We start from the raw sequence: 24,857 nt of genomic DNA, 5'->3' as shown, positions 1-24,857 counted from the left end.
AATAGGAAATAATTACAGTAACAGAGATTGTTTTGGCTTTACAGCAGCTCTAGAATAAAGTTATTGTCCAGCTAAAGTTAGTTTGATTGATTCACTTCCGTCGCAGCGATCATTAGTTATTAACTTAGGGGCCGCTTACCGCCTGCAGTCGATTTTGATATTCTAGGTATTATCAACTGGCTGGAATTTTGAGATCGCAATAGACGTGAAGGACTATAATGCGTTAAGAGCTCGCTCAAGCACTACGGAGCTAAACCATTTAGTGCTTTGTAAGTAATCAGCAATATTTTAATATGATGTAAAGTTATTATTATTATTATGTTTAATAGGGAGCCAATGCAGTTTTGACAGAACTGGGCTAATATGGTCATACTTCCTGGTTCTGGTAAGAACTCGAGCTGCTGCGTTTTGGACCAGCTGTAGTTTGTTTATTAAGTGTGCAGGGCAACCACCCAGTAGAGCATTACAATAATCTAGCCTTGAGGTCATGAACGCATGAACTAACTGTTCTGCATTTTTCATTGAAAGCATATGTCATAATTTAGATATATTTTTAAGATGGAAGAATGCGGTTTTACAGATACTAGACACGTGACTTTCAAATGAAAGATTGGTATCAAAGAGCACACCCAGGTTCCTAACCGACGACGAAGACTTGACAGAGCAGCCATCAAGTGTTAGACAGTATTCTAGATTAGTACGTGCGGAGGTTTTTGGTCCAATCATTAGAATTCATTCAGAATTAATAGGAAATTACTAGTCATCCACATTTTTATATCAGCTATGTATTCCGTTAATTTCTTGAATTGGTAAGTTTCGTCAGAGCGCGAAGAGATATAGAGCTGAGTATCATCAGCATAACAGTGAAAACTAATGCCATGCTTCCTAATGATATCTCCTAAGGGTAGCATGTACAGAGTGAACAGCAGCGGTCCTAGTACTGAGCCTTGTGGTACGCCATACTGAACTTGTGATCGATAAGACATCTCTTCATTTACTGCTACAAACTGATAATGGTCTGATAAGTATGATTAAAACCATGCTAATGCAATTCCACTAATGCCAGCATAATTTTTAAGGATAAAGGACCCGAAATAATCAGTGACTCTTATATCATTTCAGTTTCTTCAGTAGAATTTAGTCCATATGAAATGCGATCCTCTCATGTTTCTCTTTCAGCTGTGCATTTCACACTTACATCAGATCCTGTAAACATCACGTCTTCTGACTTCGCATGACTACATGCACATTTATAATAGTGTCGCAATTCAGCTACACTGATGTCACTGTTCTGTGTCTCTAATTAATGCAATTGGAGATTTGTTTTTCTTGGCAAAAGTTGATTGTGTTCTGCAGGGGATTATGGGAAAACGATCCCCACCCCCACAGACCTTTCTTGACAGAGATCTCCTCTTCCCTGGCACTATGAAGTAATCAGTCCTCATTCTCCAGAGGGGTTCATTAAGCCACGGGACCCTCGGAGGAGGCTTCCATCATAGGCCTTAAACTGAATGAAATGGGCAGACGAGTGAAGAGTGTGTGTTAGTGTGTATGGTCATCTGTGTGTAAGTTTGCATGGTTTATGAGTCAGTCCTGTATCAGTGGATACTCCCCAAACCTCCCCATGAAGCACTGATCTTCTTCTGAGACTCAAGCCACAAGCCACAATCACTCCTACTGACACATGTAAACATGTTTTCATCGGAAATGTGCAATTTTTCCACATTGTCAAAAATCTGAATTTGAGAAAATGCAAACCCTTGAGGCAACAAGCTTCAGGATTTTGACTCAAATAATGGAAATGTTGTTGTATCAACTTGAAATCTCTGATGCCATGTTTACTGGCGCGAGGGCGGGGGAACCTGTCACTCACATTAGATCCACAATAGCAAACCACAACCTTCATCCAATCAATTCCCTATGGACAAAATCGAGCCCTGTCCCACTCGATATACATCACAATAGAAAAAAAAGAGATTGCAAGTTCTGCTTCATGCCGAATTTAACAATTAAATTTGGTCTGGGCTTTTATCAAACACAATATAAGTTCTATGAACTCAAAATTAATCATGTTTTTACTTATAGAGTCATGTTCAATCAGCTTGCATTTTACATTAATATGAGCATTTATATTACATAATAGTGATGTAGAACTTTCTTACTTGTGTATGACTTTGTTGCACAGACTTGCGGTTATATTGAATTACTTCTTTGCACCCAAGCAAGTAGTGAACATGTGCTGAAATCTGACAGAAGAGAACACTAATCACTCTAATGGTGATTTGAAACACAACTTTTACATCAAATTATAATCAAAGACACTACACAGAGCTAAAACATCTATTATTTCTTAATAACAAACATGTATGTCGTCATAACTCTCTAAGATTTGACCCAAAATACTAATTATTAAAGATCATCATCAGTGAACTAAGCATGATCAGCAGCCTGTTAGTTGGACCCTAAACACCAAACATGACATTGTAACAAAAAAATACTTTAGTTGATTGATGTACTTTATTGTAATCTTTTTTCTACATTCAGTAGTTCAATCAACCTTTAAAAATTTGATTGATTTTTTTTATTTTTATATATATACAGTTCAAAATTATTTAACCCCCATTGCAAATCAGGTTTACAGGCAAATTTTATTGGCAAATATTTTTAAAATAGTTTCTCCAAATTAAATAAAAAATGCAACTTTTAATGACTTCCGCAGTCTCAAAATTATTCAACCGCCTGAATAGATTCCCTCACAACAAAACAAATCTAAAAAAAAGGTGTCTCAAGCACACCTGATGTAACTAATCAAGGGCTTCATTAGTTGCACCAGGTGTGCTTGAGCTGGAACACATGAAATATCTGAACTGGCTAGGTTTGATGAGTGTCACGTTTGACTGCATGTTAGAAAGTAGTCAAAAGAATGGTCCAAAAAGTTAAGAGAAGATATCATCGCCCTTCGCAAACAAAGAGCAGGATACAAAAAGATAGCGAAGGTACTAAATGTTCCTAGAGGCATAGTTACGTTCAAAGTTAAAGAAACAGTGGTTACACTAACTGGACGGGGCAGAAAAAGGAAGATATCAAAGGCTGCAACCAGATTTCTGAGAAGGCAGGTTCAGATAAAACCCTCGAGTGACTGCAAAAGACCTGCAGCAAGACTTGGTGGCAACAGGCACTGAGGTTTCAGCTTGCGCAGTAAGGCGTGTACTAAACGCATGCGACTTCCATGCCAGAACTCTAAGACATACACCACTTCTGATCCAAAAGCACAAAAAAAGTGCTCAGAATCATATAAATAAGCCACAGAAGTTTTGAGATTCTGTTCTGTGGAGCAATGAAAAAAACTGGAAATTTCTGACCCTATGGATCAGCGTTATGTCTGGAGGAAGAAGAATGAAGCATATGCTGAAAAGAACACTGTCTGCAGTTCAGCATGGTGGATCGGTGATGCTCTGCGGCTGCTTTGCATCCTCTGGCACTGGAAACCTGCAGCGTGTGGAAGGCAAGATGGACTAATTGAAGTGTCAGGAAATCCTAGGAGAAAACATCATGCCGTCAGTGAGGAAGCTGAAGCTTGGACCTTCCAACAGGACAGTGATCCCAAGGATACCTCAAATTCCACCAAGACTTGGTTTCAGAAGAATTCCTGGAAGAGTCTACAGTGACCATCACAGTCCCCTGACTTGAACCCTATAGAAAATCTCTGGTGGGATTGGAAGAAGGCGGTTGAAGCGCGCAAACCCAATAATATTACTGAACTGGAGGCCATTGCTTATGAGGAACGGGCTAAGATTCCCCAGAAACGCTGCCAGAAGCTGCTGTCTGGTTAAACATCTCGTTTGCAGCAGGTCAGAACAGCAAAAGTGTGTTCTATCAAGTAGTCTACTAAAGATGCTTGCCATGAAGGGGTTGAATAATTATGAGACTGCAGAAGTCATTAAAAGTTGCATTTTCAGTTGAATTTGGGGAAACCCAAATTATAACGTTTGCTTGAAAAATGAATTGCTTGAAATGAAAAATTTGCTTATAATTCAAGCAAACGTTTGGTATATATATATATATATATATACACACACACACACACTACCGTTCAAAAGTTGGGGGTCAGTAAGATTTTTTAATGTTTTTAAAAGAAGTATCTTCTGCTCACCAAGGCTGCATTTATTTGATAAAAAGCAATAAAAAAAACAGTAATATTGTGAAATATTATGACAATTTTAAATGACTGTTTTCTATTTGAATATATTTTAAACTGTAATTTATTCCTTTGATCAAAGCTGAATTTTCAGCATCATTACTCCAGTCTTCAGTGTCCTTCAGAAATCACTCTAATATGATGATTTGATGCTCAAGAAACTTTCATTATTATTATCAATGTTGAAAACAGTTGTGTACAATTTTTTTCAAAATTCTTTGATGAATAGAAAGTTCAAAAGAACAGCATTTATTTAAAATAGAATATTTTCTAACATTATAAATGTCTTTACTGTAACTTTTGATCAGTTTAACTCATCCTTGATGAATAAAAGTATTGATTTATTTTATTTCTTTCCCCCAAAAATAAAATTAAAATTCTCACTGACCCCAAACTTTTGAACGGTAGTGTTTAATGTTACAAAAGCTTTAGATTTCAGATAAATGCTGTTCTTTTGAACTTTCTATTCATCAAAGAATCATGAAATACAAATGTAAAAAACAGTTTTCAACATTGATAATAATCAAAAATGTTTCTTGAGCATCAAATCATCATATTAGAGTGATTTCTGAAGGATCATGTGACACTGAAGACTGGAGTAATGATGCTGAAAATTCAGCTTTGATCACAGGAATAAATTACACTTCACTATATATTCACATAGAAAACAGCTGATTTAAATTGCAATAATATTTCACAATATGACTGTTTTTGTTTGTATTTTTAATCAAATAAATGCAGCCTCGGTGAGCAGAAGAGACTTTAAAAAACATTAAACATCTTACTGACCCCAAACTTTTGAACGGTAGTGTGTATATATATATATATAAGGTGAACCCTTAATTGCTGCTTCTTGTTGAGTTGATTTGTTTGATTTGCAGATGGAAGTCACAGAAGTTAGAGCAGAGATGGAAAGCAAGCAGGCAAAGTGCTGTGATTGTGTAGCGTGTTATTGGGCCGTTGTGTTCTGTGTTGGGTTCAGACTCTACAGTTTGGCCCACGGCCACCTGGCAGCATTAGAAAGGTGCCCTTTACTGGCCCACAACTCAGATCCTCCAACCGGTGCGTCCCGCCCACTCATTCATCAAACGCCAGAGGACTGAGACGGAAAGAATGCTTTCTCGTCCCCTTTCGAATCAATGAACGGTAGCCATTAAATCGCATTTCAGCATGGAAAATATGTTTACCTAGTCCAAGTGCTCACTCGGATGAAAACTTGTCTAAACAGGAATGAAATGTGAAGAATTCCTGTGTTTTGGTATGTCCGATTATAAAGTATTTAGTGGCTGTTATGATAAGCCGTGTCATTTCTTTCTTCCATGTGAGTGAATGAACTGGCTTTTGGAGGCTGTTGTGCTTGACCTCGAATGGCTTGAGGGAAAAATGCTGCTTTTAATAAAGACTGAGATAAGGTCTTTCCTTCACAGGCTCAAACTCTGCTGGAAGATCTCATTAAAATCTGAAATAGACAGACAGTTATAGCATTTTTCAGATTCAAGCAAACGTTATAATGGTAAACAAAGAAGAAATATTTGAGATTCTGCTCTATATCTTGGAGAATAATCAAATACACACCACCGGTCAAAAGTTTGGAATCATTAAGAGTCTATAATGTTTTTGAAAGAAGTCTCTTCTGCCCACCAAGACTGCATTTATTTGATCAAAATTACAGTAGATTATTATTACAATTTAAAAGAACTGTTTTCTATTCTAATGTTTTTAAAAATTACTTCAGTGTCACGTGATCCTTCAGAAATCATTCTAAAATGCTGATTTGCTGCTCAAGAAACATTATTAATGTTGAAAACAGCTTAATATTTTTATGGAAACACTCAAAAACCTTGTAACATTCAAAAGTTTGGGTTAGTACAATTAAAAAAATAGATTCTATTTTTAAGCAGCAAGGGCACATAAATTGATTAAATTGATTAAAAATGAGAGTGAAAACATTAATAATGTTACAAAATATTTATATTTCAAATAAATGCTGCTCTGTTTTCAAATACATTTCTGAAGGATCATGTGACACTGAAGGCTGGAGTAATGATGCTGACAATTCAGCTTTGATCACAGGAAAAAATTACACTTTACAATATATTGAATTAGTTAATTTAAATGATAATAATATTTCACAATATTACTGTTTTTACTGTATTTTTGATCAAATAAACGCAGCCTTGATGAGCCGAAGGGACTTCTATCAAAAACATTAAACAATCTTAATGATTCCAAACTTTTGACAGGAAGTGTCAATTTTGCAGTAAATTGCTGATTTTTTTTAAATTATAGGTGAAGTGTGTAACTAAACCGTTTCTTGAACACACACTTTGTCTCTTTGGTCAGATAAACAGTCCCACCTCAAACTCAATTCCATTGAGCCAGTGTCACAGTCTAACATCATGCTCAACTATATGTCTTGATGCGTCACAGTGTTAAGGCCAAGGATGATAAAATTGGATAATTGGAATGATTATTAAAACTTTATCGATGTAGTTATTGCTATATAACTACATTGATAAAGTTTTAATAATTATTCCAATTCTTTGAGAATAGTGGAGCCCACACCATAACTATAACAATAACAACACATATAAACATCATTGCATTGGAATCACTTGCAGAACATTTTTCCCAGCTGTAGAACGATAAAAATACTGACAGCGAATCAGAATCCATCTGACTTTAAAGAGCTTGACTTTTAACCACTGTTCCTTTAACTTTGAACCTGCGATGTATTAGGTGCCATGTGTTATATCATAAATGTTTTGCTAATTGTATTGTATTTTGTTTATTGATTTTTTTATCAGTGTTATTGATTTATTCTTTTTTTTTATTTTCTTATGTTATTAATTTTGTTTGCTCTGTGCTTCCTTTCTATTTATAGTTTGCTTTCCTGTCATAACACTATGAATGTGTGGATGATTGTGGTTGTGATTGTGGTATGAATGCATGGGGGAGTGGTTGGGGTGGGTGGGGGGTTTGAAGTTTGTTTTGTTATTTTATTCTGTAAATAAGTAAATAAATAAAAAAATAAAAAACTTTGAACCTGCGAACTATGCTTCCAACGAGGGACTCATAAATTTTGGGGCATCTCGCCCGGGGGGCGGGGTTACGTCCTGCGTCACATCTCTCATGCGGGTTCTCGTCGACCAGGGTCAGTGCGCACCATAGCGCACACAGGCAGGCACAGAACTAGCTAGCGAACCTAGGTCTTAAATCTAATAAATTATGTTTTTTACAACACGTTTTTTGATGGAAAAGTGATGTTTAATTTCCATAGTCTTTGTTTAGTGAACGAAAGCGAAATCAGGAATTGCGATCTTTCAGTTTGTTTATCGTTACCTAGCTACCAAGGGTTTAAGTTGTACAAGATGTGATGTAGCCTTAATTACAATGGCCAAGTCGCGTTTCATATTAACAGATGAATAGGCTTTGCTCAGTTTATTAAATACATCCAACCTGAAATGTCTCTTACAAACTATGAAGGGACAATGAATCAATACACTGACATGGCAATGCTAGACAGCTAGCCTACTTTGTTTGCACAGTCCTACCGTCTCAGGCGCGAAAGCCTAAGATTCTGCCACTGAGCCACAGGGGGAAAACACATTAACTTTCGGTCAGCGCGAGCATAAGAAAGCATATAGGACATTGAGAGCTCTTCGCACTCGGGAGTGCGGTGACGGTTGGAAAAACTATAGAATCTTTGACGGGTCCCCGCTGGTGCGCGCTGACCCTGGTCGACGAGAACCCACATGAGAGATGTGACGCAGGACGTAACCCCGCCCCCCGGGCGAGATGCCCCAAAATTTATGAATCCCCTTCCAACGATGTCCCTAGCAACATTTGGTGCCTTCGCCATTTTTTATATCCTGTTCCTTGTTTGTGAAGGACGATGATACTGTACCTTCTCTTAACTTTTTGGACCATGCTTTTGACAAGTTCGTTATTGTGGGAAGAAGGAGGCGGGAACCGGCAAACATTCAACAGATTTTAATATAAAAAAATAAAACAAATACAAAACGAAATTAAAAGACTGCAGCCCCTCACGGACGACTGCTGTCACATCAAATAAAACATAAACATCAAATAAACTCCAGGCCTGGCCTCTCTCGATCTCCATTTTATGCTTCCGCTCCTCCGTGACAGATATGGGACCAGTGCGTCTCACAGGTGTCGCTCATCAGTAATCACGCCACCGGCCTCGCGCCGTTCTCTCACGGCCCTCGACCTCGTCCTGCTCGCCACAGCCATTTTTCTAACATGCAGTCAAATGTGACACTCAACAAACCTAACCAGATATTTCATGTGTTCTAGCTCAAACACACCTGGTGCAACTAATGAAGCCCTTGATTACACGTAATGCTTGTAATAAACAGGATGTTATCCTGCTTTGGTGTGAACTCTAGTATAGTTGATCCATCTAGGTGTGAACGGTCCTTTATACTCTTCAGGGGACACCGAACAACTATATGATTATAGTTTATGCTGCATATTAAACTGGGATATGAGAAAATATTTAAACCTCAACATAATTCCAAACATCACTTTTAAATTAGCATCCACAAGCATTTTACTTTCAGTAGTGTGTCAGACTTCAGGAACCCACAATATGTACGTATGTATCAGGTTCACTAACTCTTCTCTTTATTTGTGCCTCAGGCCGCTCTGGCGTCACACACCCTCACACCTGCTGTTTCAGCGCGAGCGTACGCTCCCAGCATCCCCGTGAGCCAGCCGTTCACACACACCCTGAGTCAGGCGGGCAGCGCAGGCGTCCTCACGCTCACACCCAAACCTCCCAGCAGCGCACCGAGAGACGGACGCGTGCGCAAGACTGTCCACTCTCTCCACAAGTAAGACCTGAGGGGGTTTCCTTCCACACTCTTTCACTTTCTGAACTTCAGTTGGGTCTGTGTCAGCAATCTACATCTGAATCTGATTCAAAAAGGGTCCTTAAAACCTCTAAAAATGCCTTTAATTCAGTTTGATCACATTTAAGGTCATATAAAGCAGGGTTGTGGACTCGACTTGGACTTGACTTGGACTCGAGTCCCAAATTGACTGGAGTTTTTTTGTCGACTTGACATAATCAAAGATGACTTGCGACTCGACTTAAACTTTGACAACAATGACTCGCGACTTGACTCGGACTTGAGCCCTGTGACTTGGAAAGACTTGACCTACCTTCTAAAACCACAGATCAGAGTTGTAATAATCACTGTAGTATAGCACTGTATCATTGACGCATGATCACAGCGCTGATTAGCGCTGCTTTCGCACGTTTGGCACTGAGCCAGAGAGCGCTTGATAGAGTGTGTTCAGCAGCGCGTGTCAGTTGTCATTTATCACACGTTCAGACAGTTTTCAACCAAATAATGTTGTTTTTTTTGTTTGTTTTTTCAGGCATTTAAATACACAAGTACTAGTGAACCATTTATAATTTGAGGGAAAAAAAACCCACACACTGATGTCTAAGTAAGCGGAAATAATAAACCTTTCAAATATAATTTTGAGACGTTTTTTTTTTTTCCACAACAAACGCACATTTTAGCCTATAGGTAACTATAAAGTCTTCTCCCTGTTCACCAGCCACTCACTTTCATGTCTTTCGGGAGAAATGGATGGATTTACGTTTTGTAAATGACAGGCATGTAGCCCCAAAAAGTGTCACATGACGCTTGATACGTCACCATGGAAATAGCATTGTTCTACAATTACTGTCACGTTAACAAAATAATTTAAAAATAATAATATATTTTAAAATATTTTTTTTTAAAATAATTTAACCAGGGACTCAATATTTTAAACTTAATGTGTAGCAAATCACGATAAATTTTCCCAATGAACAGTTACTTTTATTTTTATATCTGCATTGCCACTCTTCACATTCAACCAATCAGACAACCAACCAATCAACGTCCACGTCAACGTCCAAACGTTCCAAGTTTGAAAATTGCGCTTTTTTTTTTTTTTCACTGCCTTTTCCTTATTTTGTCACACGTAAGAACAATCCCTAAATTGAACTGAGATAGATGGGTGCCCTTAGTGAAAATTTTATCGCAATAAATATGAAATTGAACTGCTAAGTCATGAACATATTTTAAAAGCCTTCCTGATATAAATTAGTATACATTTAGTATACATTTTATACATTTCATATAGTAATTAACACTGAGACTAGCCTGGGAACCACATGTTCATTTTCTCGTATTTGAGGCGTGGTTTACGAATGCCCAGAGCTGCTTATTGGGCGCTACGAATGTCTATCAAATGCGCCTGTACGTAGCTCATAGCCAATCGTTTCAATTATACCAGATGACGTATGTAGAGCGACAGAAATTCAACGAGGAAGAAGACGAAATAAACTTGCGTTCTAAACTACTTAGAACACTATCTAAGGCTGCATCGAAAGGTAACTTCGCGTCTGATGCCATGTTGGATCCATAGATATAAACAAACTGCTTCGGTGTGTCACATAGACGTCGTCATCGTCTTGCTGCTCCCTCCTCGTTCTGTGATTGGTTCCATTTTTGAGTCTGGTCCATGGTGTCCAGGCTGCCTAGCAGCGTGAATAAAATCGCGCTGCGCACAAGGCAGCATGGGGAAACCCAGGCTACACTGAGACACTAATTTGTGCAAAAAGCACTAATGACTTGTTTAAGACTTGAATCTTAAACTCGAGGACTTGCAACTTGACTTGGACTTGCCTGTCTTGACTCGGGACTTGAATGCAAAGACTCGAGACTTACTTGTGACTTGCAAAACAATGACTTGGTCCCACCTCTGATATAAAGTCTTAAGGCCTGATTTACTCACTGCAAAGTTATTTTGGTTCTTGCTTAGGGGTGAAATGAAGCTTGAAAAATGTGAGCAGCGGTCACCTATTTCTAAAACAGTATAGCGACGTTCAGATGAATGTAAAAATATGTGCTGCACTTTCCTCTCAATAACAAAATAAACAACAGTAGTTTAATGACAGCGGTGAGAAAACAGCGGTTCAGAAAGCATCTGATCGTAGTGATGTGGATGTTTGCAGATTCAGCACTCCAGTCACGTTTATTTATACAATAGATTTTATACAATAGATTGTTGTGAAGCAGCAGCTGTGCAGTATTAAACATGAATAAACATTATCTGTGTCACTTCCAATTATAATTACGGGCCCTATCATAGACCCAGCGCAATGCAGTGCCAAGCGCGACGCAAGTGTTATTTGCTAGTTTCAGCCCGATGCAGTTTTCATTTTCACGCTGTTGTTTAAATAGCAAATGCATTTGCGCCTATTTATGCACCCATGGGCGACTGGTCTGAAAACCAGGTGTGTTCAGGAGCATTGTTGGTGTGTTGCTATTTTGAGGAACTGGAATAGACTGAGCCGTTGACCAACTGAAACCTGGTCTAAATTCAGTGGTGCAGTATATATATATTTTTTGTTATTTAAAGAGTGCGTTAGTAATGTGCGCCTTTAGGCGGGTCCACAACACAGCAGCACACAAACACGCCAAATATTAAAATTAAAAAGGATTACAATGTAAAAGATTAATATTTTGTACATATAGATATGATGGAATCCGGCTTGTCCCGTAGATGGTCTGCTTGCTTTAACCTCGCGCACAAGTTGATCTATTTGCGCTCTGGAGAAGCGTCCAGTTTTTCAGTAAATAGCGAATCTGCCATGGCACGAGCGCAACTGGCTTTTAAAGGGAATGGGAGATGAGACTCTGGTTGGTTTATTTCACGTTACGCCCAAAACACACCCATTACTCATTAAGAGAATAGGGACAACCCTTTTAGACCATGCGCCGGGAGCGGCGACCATTTTTCCCGTCGTTAAACTAGCAAAAGTGGATTCGGACGCCCTAAGTGCACTTGTGCCCTGCGCTTTAGACCATGCGCTTAGATCGTTAAAATAGGGCCCTACAACTCCAGTTTCTACTGTAAAGCATCTCTCCACTTGAGTGTTCATGTTTTCACTCGCGTCTGACCTCGACGGACTGAACAGGAGAAATGAACCGGAGAAGATTTACACCTCAAAGAAGGCGGAGCCTCAGAGCCACACCCACCTATTACACAATTCCCACAGATAAATGGGAGTTTGAAAGTGTTCAACCAGCCGGAGCAAACTTTTCCAGAAAGTTGGATTTGACAAGCTCTTTCAAAACTCCCAAAATGAAACTCCAAATGAACTTCTGTTTGGCCTGATTTTGTTCGAAATTACATCACACCAGTTCTTCGATTTCACTCGAAGTATATCGGGGCCTTAAAATATCTTAAATGCTACAGCAAAACTCTTGATCATTTTAAAAGATCCTAAATTTGGGGTTGAAAACAGAAATTGTGACATGGCCTAATGTGATTATTACACTTCCAATGGCTATGATTTAAATAAATAAATACAAGTGCTGGAGGGTCAATGTGAAGTCCTGCATTATGCATGAAGTCTTTTTTCCTGTATATTATTGGTATTTTGGTTACACAATAAACTGTATCTGGCATTGAATTCAATGTAAACTCTTGTGGTTTCCCACAAGAAGGAATGACAAAGAACATTATTTAACACATTCAATATATGGATTTTACTAGTATAGTAATATATTAAAATATATAAATATATTGCTATTAGTATTGGCAATACTAGCCTTGATAGTACCTTATAAAATATGCCACTAAACATTATTTTTCTTTATGTTGCTTACACACAAATGAATGTTCAGCATCATTACTCCAGTCTTCAGTGTCACATGATCCTTCAGAAATCACTCTTATATGATGATTTGATGCTCAAGAAACATTTCTAATTATTATCAGTGATGTTCAGTATCAGTTTTTAATAAATACACAGTCCTATAGTGAAAGAACATACGTTTTGGCTACCTTTACTATCATGAACACTTCTCTTATTCTATAAGTCAATGATTAGTTATATCTGCTTTATAAAGACACATGACGAGGCTTGATTCTACTCTTCAGTGATGTGTTCAGAGCTGTTAGCTTTTACAGTTGTGTCAGTCCTTCATGGTTTAATCTGAACAGTTTTCCGGTCATCTGTGAAAACTCACTCATCGTAACACACAGATGTTTGACCGTGCACCGATATCAAAAATCTCATCCACTGCTGTTCGAATCTCAAGACAAAATAAAAACTATTCAGCAATGTTTAGAGTTTATAAATCGACAAAAGCAAAAATTTAGTGAGTGTTTTCCTCACAATTCATGTGTTCAGTCCTCAGCTGAGGTTTGCATTAGTGATTGTTGTGTAGAAGAACACATTAAGAATGTTAATACCATTTGCATTCATTGTCTTCATCCACACACACACACACACACGCACACAAACGCACACACACCACAGGTTTCTGCCTATTAAGTAAACAGTGTGGTTGGGCGGCTGGGCTGTGTTTATGCGTGCTGTGGAAATCTGATTTTGTTTTGAGATTTGCAGACAGAACGGTGGGAGGTGTGTGTAGCGCTCGGACCACAGAAAGAGAGCCCAGCTCCTCTTGTTTCCCACGATGCACTGCAGCCTAGTTATTGCACATTTGGCCCAATTACAGAACATTAGCAAGCTCTGAGAAATCAGCGGACGCTTCACTAAGAGCATGTGGCCCACCATGATGGGGTCGTCTCCGTCATATATGGCTGATTGATGTGGTGGAGGCATGCAAATAGTTTTTAGATTTTGCAAAAAGATTACTTTAATGTTTCCCATCGCTAAAACGTACAAGGCCGAAGGTGCAAGGCCAATCTGCAGACAACACGGGCAAAAAATGAAGTTTGTTAGATTTTAGAACATTCAAACGTTTAAAATGAGAAACTCTTGGACTCTTTCTGGTTGTCAAACTTTGTGGAACATGTTCATATGTTAACATGATGAAATACACCAGTGGTTATTCTGTAAGGACACCTGTGACTGACTTCATACATCTATAAAACATCACCTTGACACCACTTGGTTAAAATGATTTGATTAAACAAGTGTCTCAGAAAGACATAGTTAGTTCTAAGAAAAAAAAAAAGCTTAAACTTCATTTGTTTGCAGATGCCGTTTGTTTTTCTGTATTTTATGCAATTCATACATTTTTAATTTTTAATTGTATTGCCTCTGTCATATTTTTGTTATTATCATACATTAGGTATCATTTGAAAGCTTATTGACCCAAAATGAATCCTGTGAAAACGGATTGAAATTGGACACTGCCTTATCATTGAAACTGTACTTTAAAAATTTTAGCAGCTCAATTTTTGTGAAATCAACTACAAATTTGGAACACAACTTGGTTAGACATATGGCTTTTATTTTCTAGCAATTTTAGAGTCCAAATTATTTTGTAAAATTTGTCTAAAATATTTTTTTTTTTAGTTTTGCTTTCACTACATTTGCGTTACAATACACTTCTATAACCTTTTTACCCTTTCATTTTTTGAAGTGCTTTCACTTCTTTAAAAAGAGACCAACCTCAGGTCTGTATTCCAAAGTATTCATGAATTACAACCATTTAAATTTTAGATTTATGCTCAAAAAGATCATGAATTGTGTATTTAGTAGGAATTTGAATGTGAGTGCAAGCTTTTAAAGGAATAGTTCACCCAAAAATCAACACTTTGTCATCATTTTTTTCATCCTAATTTATATGAATCTCTTTCCTCCAGGAAATGCACAAGGAAATGTTAGGCTGAGTCTAAGCTGCTTTTTTTATTTATTTGTGTTATAGTTTAATCAGGACAGACACACATTTCAAATCAAATAAATAACATTTGCTTCAGTGTAGCTCATCACGTGAAATCAGCACAAAGATCAAGACAGAAACACTAGCAGTATTTTAAACGTATTAACAAACACTGCAACAAAAGTGGACTGTGATTTATAAATCCGACCTCAAAGAATGACACTTTCCTTATTACTTTTTGTATGGAAAAGGGCGCTCGTACACCATGAGAACTTCATCTTTTTAACTTCATCTAAAGGTCTTTCCACTGGAAAGATCGTTCTGTGTCCAGCGAGGATGGTCATGTGAGGATCAGGAAGATTTCATCACTCTTTTTGGGATATACACACAGACAGTCTTGAGTAAATGATCCTGCTTGGAAAGGCGCATGTGGGAGCGTCAGGAAATGGAGGTAATTCCTGAAAGGCTGAATGAAGCGAGAGCTGAAAGACATTAGAGAGATATGAGGCTGCTGAAGACAGAGGAGGGTTATGCAGAGTTAAAGGCAGTGTTTGCTCGCGGCCCGTGTCGTGTTTACCCTCTCCGTGAGGAATTCCTGAGCCCCTCACTCGCTCGCCGCGCTGCATTTTTGTGGTTGGCCTGTGTGACATGGGAAAGTGTGGGAAAAACGGAAGCTCGAAAAAGCAAAAATTCACGGATGGAAACACTGAACTGACAGAAGAATGGAAGAGAAACAGAGAATAAGAGACAGGTGAAGGATGAGGAGTTGGATTGGAAGGGACGAAGTTCTCCATTGCTATCAGTGTTATTTTAGTGTCAGTGAGATATGCTATTATAGTTTTGATTAATGGTTAAAATGAGTTTTTACAAAAAAAATTGTCAGATATTTAGTAATTTTGTCATTTTTATTAATGACATAGTTTTTATTCATTTTAGGTCCAGTTTAAGTTGTTTTAGTGCATCAAGTTAAATGAAAATGAGAAATGTTGTCTTAGAAACTTAATAATAAAAAGTATTATAGCAAATTTTTATATTTTCTTTTAGTTACATTTATTTTATTTCAAGTAAGTACTTAGTTCTGGCATGAAACTCTGAAAAACTGATAGATGCTCAACTCTATTTGGTAGCGATCACATCATCATCTGCATAGCACATCTGATTGGTTGCTGCTGCATCAGTGGCCAGTGAGCTGCGGTTAAACATTCACATACTGGCAGTGTTGCCGTTAGCGGTATGCGGCGTGCTTTCAGAAACCCTCCTCTTCCCCAGCTCCACCTGTAGAGATCTGCTACGGGGTTTAATCATGTATGTTACATGTGCAGCAGCAGCTTGTCTTACTTGCTCACAGCAGTGTCTGTGAATGTATTGGCTGTAGAAAGTCTCTGTACTTGCTCTGCAGAAGCAGCAGTGTAGCAGGTCTATCCAGTCAAGACCAAATACATTAACATTGCCACATCCATTACCATGCTGATCTCTCTGAGAGTTGTCATGACAGTAATAAAACGTTGGTTTTAGTTTTAGATTTAGTTAACCCTGGTTGCAGATTTCCGTCTGTCGGATTGCAGTGAGGTCATGCATGGGATCAGAGCAGATCAGGGTCGGAAATTAAAGTGGGCTTGTGTAACCGGTCCTACTCGACCCGCTCCGAGCGGGATTTGAACCGGGGTCTCCGGCATGGGAGGCATGCGCGCTAACAAGGGATGCTAAAGTAGCGTCAGTCACTAGTGCAGCTCTTGATTCTAGGAGAGTGAGGTTTACACGCACAGCTCTTACTAGCTTGCCTCCGTTACACTTGAGGCAAAAATGCGATCAAACTCAAGATACAGCGGCAAAAAATGCCCCAGTACAATTAAACATAGTCTATTAGGCGACCTTGAGTGTCCAGAAAGGCGCCAAATAAATAAAATGTATTATTATTATTATTATGTTTAAAGTTCTTTAAAACGAAGTCGATCGCACACTACATTGAACAGTTGCATCAAACATTTATCTTTATGTGTTTTTTTTAAGTCTTCTGGTAACACTTTCAATAAGGTTTCATTTGTTAACATGAACAATACTTCTGGAGCATTTTATAAATATTAATTATTGTTAATTTCAACATTTACTAATACATTCTTAAAATCAAAAGCCAACATGAACTAACAATGAACAGCTGTATTTTTATTAACTAACTTTAACAGCATGAATAAGTGTTAATGTTATTTATTAATGCATTAACTAATGGAACCTTATTGTAAAGCGTTTCCATTCTTCTGAATATTATTGATGAATAACATCTTAAATGTCGGTCTGTTCTGTCACATGACTTCAGTGAAAAGTCTTGACGTAAAATTAGTGTAGGATTAACTTTGAAACAATTTTCACCCAGAAATTGCTAGTAAATTTCACAAATAATTACAAAGAAATGCCATGTAATTTTCTCAATTTTTTTATTATTATTATTTTTTACAGTGTATTGCATATGATTCATATGGACTCTTGTGACACTCTTATGGTGTTTTTGTAGTATAAATCTGCAGGAGCGCAGACATTCTGCTTGATATCTCCTTTTTTGTTTCACAGAAAGAGAAAATAATAAGGTCTAAATTTAAGGTCTAAATGAATTTGGCCTTGTATAGACTAGCAACATCCTAATTTCCAGAGCACTGATTTAATAAGTTCCACGCCTCCAGTTGCGAGTGCTGGCAAGCGTCCCGCTGACATCTGACCGACCAGCACTAATAGTCCTAAACTCCAGTCACCAATAAAGCACTGAAGTGTCATTTCCTGTAAAGAGAGATCTTACGTTATAATTGAAAGCGTTTCTATCTGTGCTGTCGGTCCAAGGTTGAGCCGCCAAATGAAAGGACAACTGTGTGGACCCTACAAGGCAGCACTGTGTTCCCTCATTAGTGCACTAATGCTCCCGTTCTGCTTCTGGAGATTAATACTAGCCCGGCTTTATTTATTGTTCCTCAAAAATGCTTAGCGGATTTACCGTGCGAAGTTACAGGCGTGTTGGGCCCTGTTTCTGCCTCAGATAATTGCACTGGCTCTCGGTGGCCAAGCCTTCCACAGGGTTCCTGCCGTTTATTGTCAGATGATGGAGGTCATCAGGGCTATTCAACCCACGGCAAAGAAACAGGCATTGTGTGGAGCACAGATATAATCACTGTCTGATGTCATGTAGGCTGGCTAAACCGTTTCCTTATTCAGTTAATCTACTGTATAATAATGTGTAGTGTGTATGGATTGTAGTTTTTGTAATCAAACTGTGTTTGTGTATATACTCTTCAAGGTTTTCTTTGGTTTTATGGGTGGTTCAGCAGGATGTGTTCAGCAGCGCTGGGCTTTGACAACACTTTTTTTTTTTTTTTGACTTTTAAACTGCTTTTGAACTGCTTTAGCGCATCATATTAACCCTAAAGCTACTGTATCATATTTGATACTCAAATTTCTAAGCCTCTAAATGACCAACATGATTAAAAAGTTGCTGATAAACCTGTCGCACATGATCTCCTCAGTCCTTCTGTCTCTGACTGAGAGTTTAGACTCTTTTATCAAGTAAAAGTCTTTCAGTATAATTGTACAAACGTCCACCTTTAGGTTGTGAAAATGATTTTTATCAAGTGAATGTATAACTTTGATATTGTTAGTAATATTTCAAGATGAACACTGACTACTGAATCAGCTTCCTTTGGTGTTTTCCCCAAAATGACATAAAGATAATTTAATATTTGGGTGAACTATCCCTTTAAAGCATGTGATTCCACAGCAAATATGGGCAATAGGATATGCTGTCATGCTCTATGGCTTCTGTTTTGAATACATTATAACAAATAATAATCTTTTTGAAATGGTAAACTATACCATCTACTCCACTTTCCCACAGCAGTTTGAAAAGGGTAATAGATGGGAATTGAAGTTTTAAATTACCGGTAATGCATTTTAATTTTTTTTTTTTTTAAATTTTTCATTGTTTTATATGATTAAACAATTTGTGCATTGTATTTGTGCATCAACACTTGTCCAGTGTGTAATCTAAAAAAGCAAAAGTAGTTAAACAACATTCAATGAAAACGAGCCCCTTTATAGATGTGATGTTGTGTCTGTCCACAGGAAAGCATTATCTGAGACTCCAGCCAGTCACGGCAGCTCCAGTGCACAGCATGTGGTGTATGAGACCGTGTGCGCAAACACAGGTGAGGACACACACACACACACACACATCCTGTGGTTGATCATGTGTGCACTGACTGACAAGGTTAGCCAATCAGAAGCCTGTGTGGGCGGAGTCTCTCTGCAAGCACACTGCACTCACAACAAAATGGACAAGTACATAATTACATTCATTAATCTGCGGTGAATTATCCATTGTCGCTTTCAGTATGGCTATTAAAGGATTAGTTCACTTCAGAACGAACATTTCCTGTTATTTACTCTCCTCCACGTCATCCAAGATGTTCATGTCTTTCTTTCTTCAGTAAAAAAGAAATGAAGGTTTTTGAGGAAAACATTTCAGGATTTTCCTCCATATAGTGTCTTCAATGGGGTCCAACGGGTCGAAATGTGAGTTTCAGTGCAGCTTCAAAGTCTCGACACGATCCAGCCGAGGAATAAGAGTCTGATCTAGACAAACCAGCGGACATTTTATTTTAAAAAAAAGAAACATTTCTATACTTTTTAACCACTAATGCTCATCTTGCACTAGCTGTGATGCGACACACATTACGTAATCACGTTGAAAGGTCGCAAAATATTCAAACTCACATTAGACACTTTAAACATTAAATAAAGCACATAATCAGTACCTGAGATTATCATGGTCATACTTTTATGTTGTTGTTCCGGCCGCAACGTCGCAGAATTAGAAACGGTTTCTAAAATTCAATGGTGTCGCAGCTGGTTAGGAATTAGTTGAATGTTGAATGTTGGAGCTCATGCCAGTTCAGTCTCTGGTATTTTAATGAGGACTCTTGGCAGCGGGTTGGAGGCCGCTTCGCCCGCTCTGGCAGCTGTTCATAGTGGCCGTTCCAGCGGGAGGTTTGTTACGTGTCGCTGAGATCGTCTAGTGTTAGACTCTGATCCACCAACAGCTGCTGTGAGCTGATATTGAAGAACACTAATGCTAATTCTAACAGTGCCATGCTAGCTTATCCTGTCAGATGAAGCTCCTGTCATGCAGCGCACATTATTGAGATTTGGTGCGTAGAAGCTTTGCTTTTTTGTGCTGATGTCAGGCGTTTGATGTAAATTATTAAAACTTATAACACAGAGAGTTGAGTGTTTGATTCAGAAGAGCTGAAGTGACCACTGTGTGAAAGTTTGGGGTCAGTAAGACCCTCTTTGTCTCACCAAAGCTGCATCTATTTGACATACACTGCCGGTCAAAGGTTTTAGATCTGTAAGATTTTTAATGTTTTTAAAAGACTTCTGCTCACTAAGGCTGCATTTATTTGATTAGAAATACACACACACACACACACACAAATATTATTACAATGTAAAACAGCTGTTTTTCTATGTGAATATATAGTAAAGTGTAATTTATTCCTGTGATCAAAGCTGAATTTTCAGCATCATTACTCCAGTCTTCAGTGTCACATGATCCTTCAGAAATCACTCTAATATGAGGATTTGATGATCAAGAAACATTTATGATTATTATCAATGTTGAAAACAGTTGTGTACAATTTTTTTTCAAAATTATTTGATGAATAGAAAGTTCAAAAGAACAGCATTTATTTAAAATAGAATATTTTCTAACATTATAAATGTCTTTACTGTATCTTTTGATCAGTTTAACTCATCCTTGATGAATAAAAGTATTGATTTATTTTATTTCTTTCCCCCAAAAATAAAATTAAAATTCTCACTGACCCCAAACTATTGAAGGGTAGTGTTTAATGTTACAAAAGCTTTAGATTTCAGATAAATGCTGTTCTTTTGAACTTTCTATTCATCATAGCATCATGAAATACAAATGTAAAAAACTGTTTTCAACATTTATAATAATCAAAAATGTTTCTTGAGCATCAAATCATCATATCAGAGTGATTTCTGAAGGATCATGTGACACTGAAGACTGGAGTAATGATGCTGAAAATTCAGCTTTGATCACAGGAATAAATTTGACTATACAATGCAATTTTAAATTTTGATAATATTTCACAAATATTATTATTATTATTATTATTATTATTATTTATCAAATAAATGCAGCCTTAGTGAACAGAAGAGACTTCTTTTAAAAACATAAAAAAATCGTACCAATCCAAAACTTTTGACCGGCAGTTTATATATAATTTAAATGCCATCGTTGGATTTGAAAATGTGTATTGAGAGTCTTTTGTCAGTTGTTACTTTTCAAAGCCTGTAAAACAGCATTGCGTGTAAGACGTCCTCGGTTCACAGATGCACTTCCTCCATTGTTCAGTGGTCAGTTGGGAAAGAGCGCTGGAAGAGGACGGAGTGTTGTTTTAGCGTGGATGAGAGCGGCCGGCTCTGATGGGAGTTAGCGCTGATCCATACGCTCGCATTCTCTGAGATCAGCCGTCAGTACACATCAGCGTATCCTCTCATCCCGCTCAGCGCTCGCACATTAGCCGTAAACAGACCTCCATTGTTGTGATGTTTTTCCTTTTCTTTCTTTTCACTTGACCTCATCTCACCAGACTTCACACTCTCACAGATTTGAGCCAAATGCTTTCAAACTGGTTTTCACTCCAAGAATGTTCCCCATTTTTAAGCTTTGGCTCAATATTGGCTCAAAGTCAAAAAGATGAAGAGCTTGTGTCTGACGAGTGAATCTCTGGAAGACTAGAGCACCACAGTATCAGAAGAAGATAAATCATCGACATGGGTGTAATACAATCCTTTTTTTCTTTTTTTCTTTTTGCTGAAAGACAATCATTTGTCATTTAAGTCTAAATTAAAGGCAGTACAGCTAATCTATCAAGATAATGGCAGTACATATAAGTAAAACTATATATATATATATATATATATATATATATATACACAGTTCCCTCTATTAATATTGGCACCCTTGGTAAAAATGAGCAACGGTAGCTGTGAAAATAAATGTGCATTGTTTATCCTTTTGATCTTTCATTCAAAAAATTCATGAAATTCTACACTTTCATTGAAGTAAAACAATTGAACGTGGGGGAAAACTCACATTATGAAATAAATGTTTTTCTCCAATGCATGTTGGCCACAATTATTGGCACCCCTTCAAATTCTTATGAGTAAAATATCTCTGAAGTATATTCCCGTTAATATTTACATTTGTTTTAGCACACCAGGGTGACTAAGCATGAAATTGTCCAGCCATGACTTCTTGTTTCACAGGAGTTTAAATATGAGGAAACACAAAGGCCAAATTCCCTTAATCATCCGTCACAATGAGTAAAACCAAAGAATATAGATCTGATGTGCAGCAAAAGATTGTTGAGCTTCACAAAATAGAAAGTGCTGTAAGAAAATAGCTAAAGAATTGAAAATCCCCATTTTGACCATCAGGGCAATAATTAAGAAGTTCCAATCAACTAAAGATGTGACGAATCTGCCAGGAAGAGGACGTGTGTCTATACTGTCTTAATGGATGGTGAGGAGGAGAGTTTGAGTGGCCAAAGACTCTCCAAGGATCACAGATGGAGAATTGCAGAGATTAGTGAGTCTTGGGGTCAGAAAGCCAAAAAAATCAAACAACCCCTACATCTCCACATGTTGTTTGGGAGGATTTCAAGAAGTTCAGCTTTGAACACAGGAATAAATGGCATTTTACAATATATCACAATATGAAATAGTTATTTTAAATTGTAATAATATTTCACTGTTTTTACTGTATTCTAAATAAATGCAGCCTTGGTGAGCAGAAGAGACTTCTTTCAAAATCATCAAGTAGTCTTATTTATTCCAAACTTTTGACCTGTATCTGGTGTGAACTGTGCTGTAGAAGACTCTCTCACATCAGTCAGGGACACAGAGACAGCAGGAACATGTTTTCCCCTCTTCACTCGCGTCTTTCTGAGCGCGAAACGGCTTCCAGCAGTCGAGTCACTGGATTGGAAGCCGGGCGTGATGTTTTCATTCTCCTGTGCCGTAAGGCCTCGGGGTGTAAAAGAGCACCAAAATAAACAGTGTATGGAGAGGGAATGAAAGGGAATAGTGTTCAGCAGCTCTGGGAACGTCTTTGCTCCTGTCGGATCAGTGCAGAGAGAGAGTCTGCTCTTATCAAACCCTTCATGCAGCCTTCAGCTTCTGTGAGAAAACCAGCTGCAGAATTTTTACACTTTTATTTCAGTCTTGAAAAAAGATCTTGTTTTCTGATCCTCATAGTTTCACTTGGATTTCACACTCATTCACCAGCAAAGAACTCGTCATTTCGGGAATCAGTGAGCGCGTTTACATGCACCATTTTGCACCCAATACAATTTGTGAGTCATTAATTGTGAGTCATTCATCAGTGCATGTTATTCCAAAATAAATGTTTGTCTTCATAATCAGTGTGTAATAACTTACTCCAGCTCTGAAACTCCTGTCAAGAACTGTCATTTTTTTACATTCAACTTCATATAAACAGTCTTTCATCATGCAGTCGAAGTCCTGTCCTACATTATTTCTTCATTGAATATCTATTTTTATGTCACGTTATGCGAGTAGAATGGGTTGTGAACTTTAAAGGGATAGATCACCCAAAAATGATTACTCACCCTCATGTCGTTCCAAACCCGCAAGACCTTCGTTCATATTCAGGACACGAAGATCTTTTTGATTAAATCTGAGAGATTTCTGTCCCTCTGTTGACAGCTACACAACTGACACTTTGACGATTAAAAAAATTCATGAAGAGATCGTAAAACTAATCCATTAATGAGCGGTTCAGTCCAAATTTTCTGAAGAGCCTCGTTAGCTTGATATAATGAACAGATTGAATTTAGGCTTTTATTCACATAAAAACATTCATTAACTCACACATCAGTTATGTTAAACGAAAGCTCAAGCATGTCCGCTTGACGTGCAAGAACCAATGAGCTTCATTCTCGTGTTACGCAGCACGTTTGAGCTTCTGCAAGAACCAATGAGGTTCATTCTCGTGTTACGCGGCACGTTTGAGCTTCTGCAAGAACCAATGAGGTTCATTCTCGTGTTACGCAGCACGTTTGAGCTTCTGCAGGAACCAATGAGGTTCATTCTCGTGTTTCGCAGCACGTTTGAGCTTCTGCAAGAACCAATGAGGTTCATTCTCGTGTTACGCAGCACGTTTGAGCTTCTGCAGGAACCAATGAGGTTCATTCTCGTGTTACGCAGCACGTTTGAGCTTCATCAAGAACCAATGAGGCTCATTCTCGTGTTACGCAGCACGTTTGAGCTTCTGCAGGAACCAATGAGGTTAATTCTCGTGTTACGCAGCACGTTTGAGCTTCAGCAAGAACCAATGAGGCTAATTCTTGCGTTACGCGGCACGTTTGAGCTTCAGCAAGAACCAATGAGGTTAATTCTCGCGTTACGCATCACGTTTGAGCTTCAGCAAGAACCAATGAGGTTAATTCTCGCGTTACGCATCACGTTTGAGCTTCAGCAAGAACCAATGAGGTTAATTCTCACGTTACGCAGCACGTTTGAGCTTCATCAAGAACCAATGAGGCTAATTCTCGCGTTACGCAGCACGTTTCAGCTTCATCAAGAACCAATGAGGTTAATTCTCGCGTTACGCAGCACGTTTGAGCTTCATCAAGAACCAATGAGGTTAATTCTCGCGTTACGCATCACGTTTGAGCTTCAGCAAGAACCAATGAGGTTAAATCTCGCGTTACGCTTTACTTTTGAGCTTCAGCAAGAACCAATGAGGTTAATTCTCGCGTTACGCAGCACGTTTGAGCTTCAGCAGGAACCAATGAGGTTAATTCTCGCGTTACTCAGCACGTTTGAGCTTCAGCAGGAACCAATGAGGTTCATTCTCGTGTTACGCAGCACGTTTGAGCTTCAGCAGGAACCAATGA

General features: G+C 38.1%; 1 protein-coding gene across 2 annotated transcripts in view; it reads left to right on the top strand.

Annotated features, from left to right (window-relative positions):
• ttll5 (tubulin tyrosine ligase-like family, member 5) overlaps positions 1-24,857 on the top strand; it is a 145,827-nt gene that overhangs the window by 110,876 nt on the left and 10,094 nt on the right. For both annotated transcript variants that reach the window (XM_084097321.1, XM_084097320.1), the window contains exons 30-31: positions 8,861-9,054; positions 18,970-19,052. In XM_084097321.1, the coding sequence (XP_083953447.1) occupies positions 8,861-9,054; positions 18,970-19,052 (277 nt within the window). The remainder of the gene's footprint in view (positions 1-8,860; positions 9,055-18,969; positions 19,053-24,857) is intronic.

The sequence above is a fragment of the Abramis brama genome (assembly GCF_963993115.1).
Source record: "Abramis brama genome assembly, chromosome: 21".
Classification (NCBI taxonomy): Eukaryota; Metazoa; Chordata; class Actinopteri; order Cypriniformes; family Leuciscidae; genus Abramis; species Abramis brama.
Note: the sequence above shows the minus strand (reverse complement) of the source record. Positions and strands in the feature narration are given on the sequence as shown.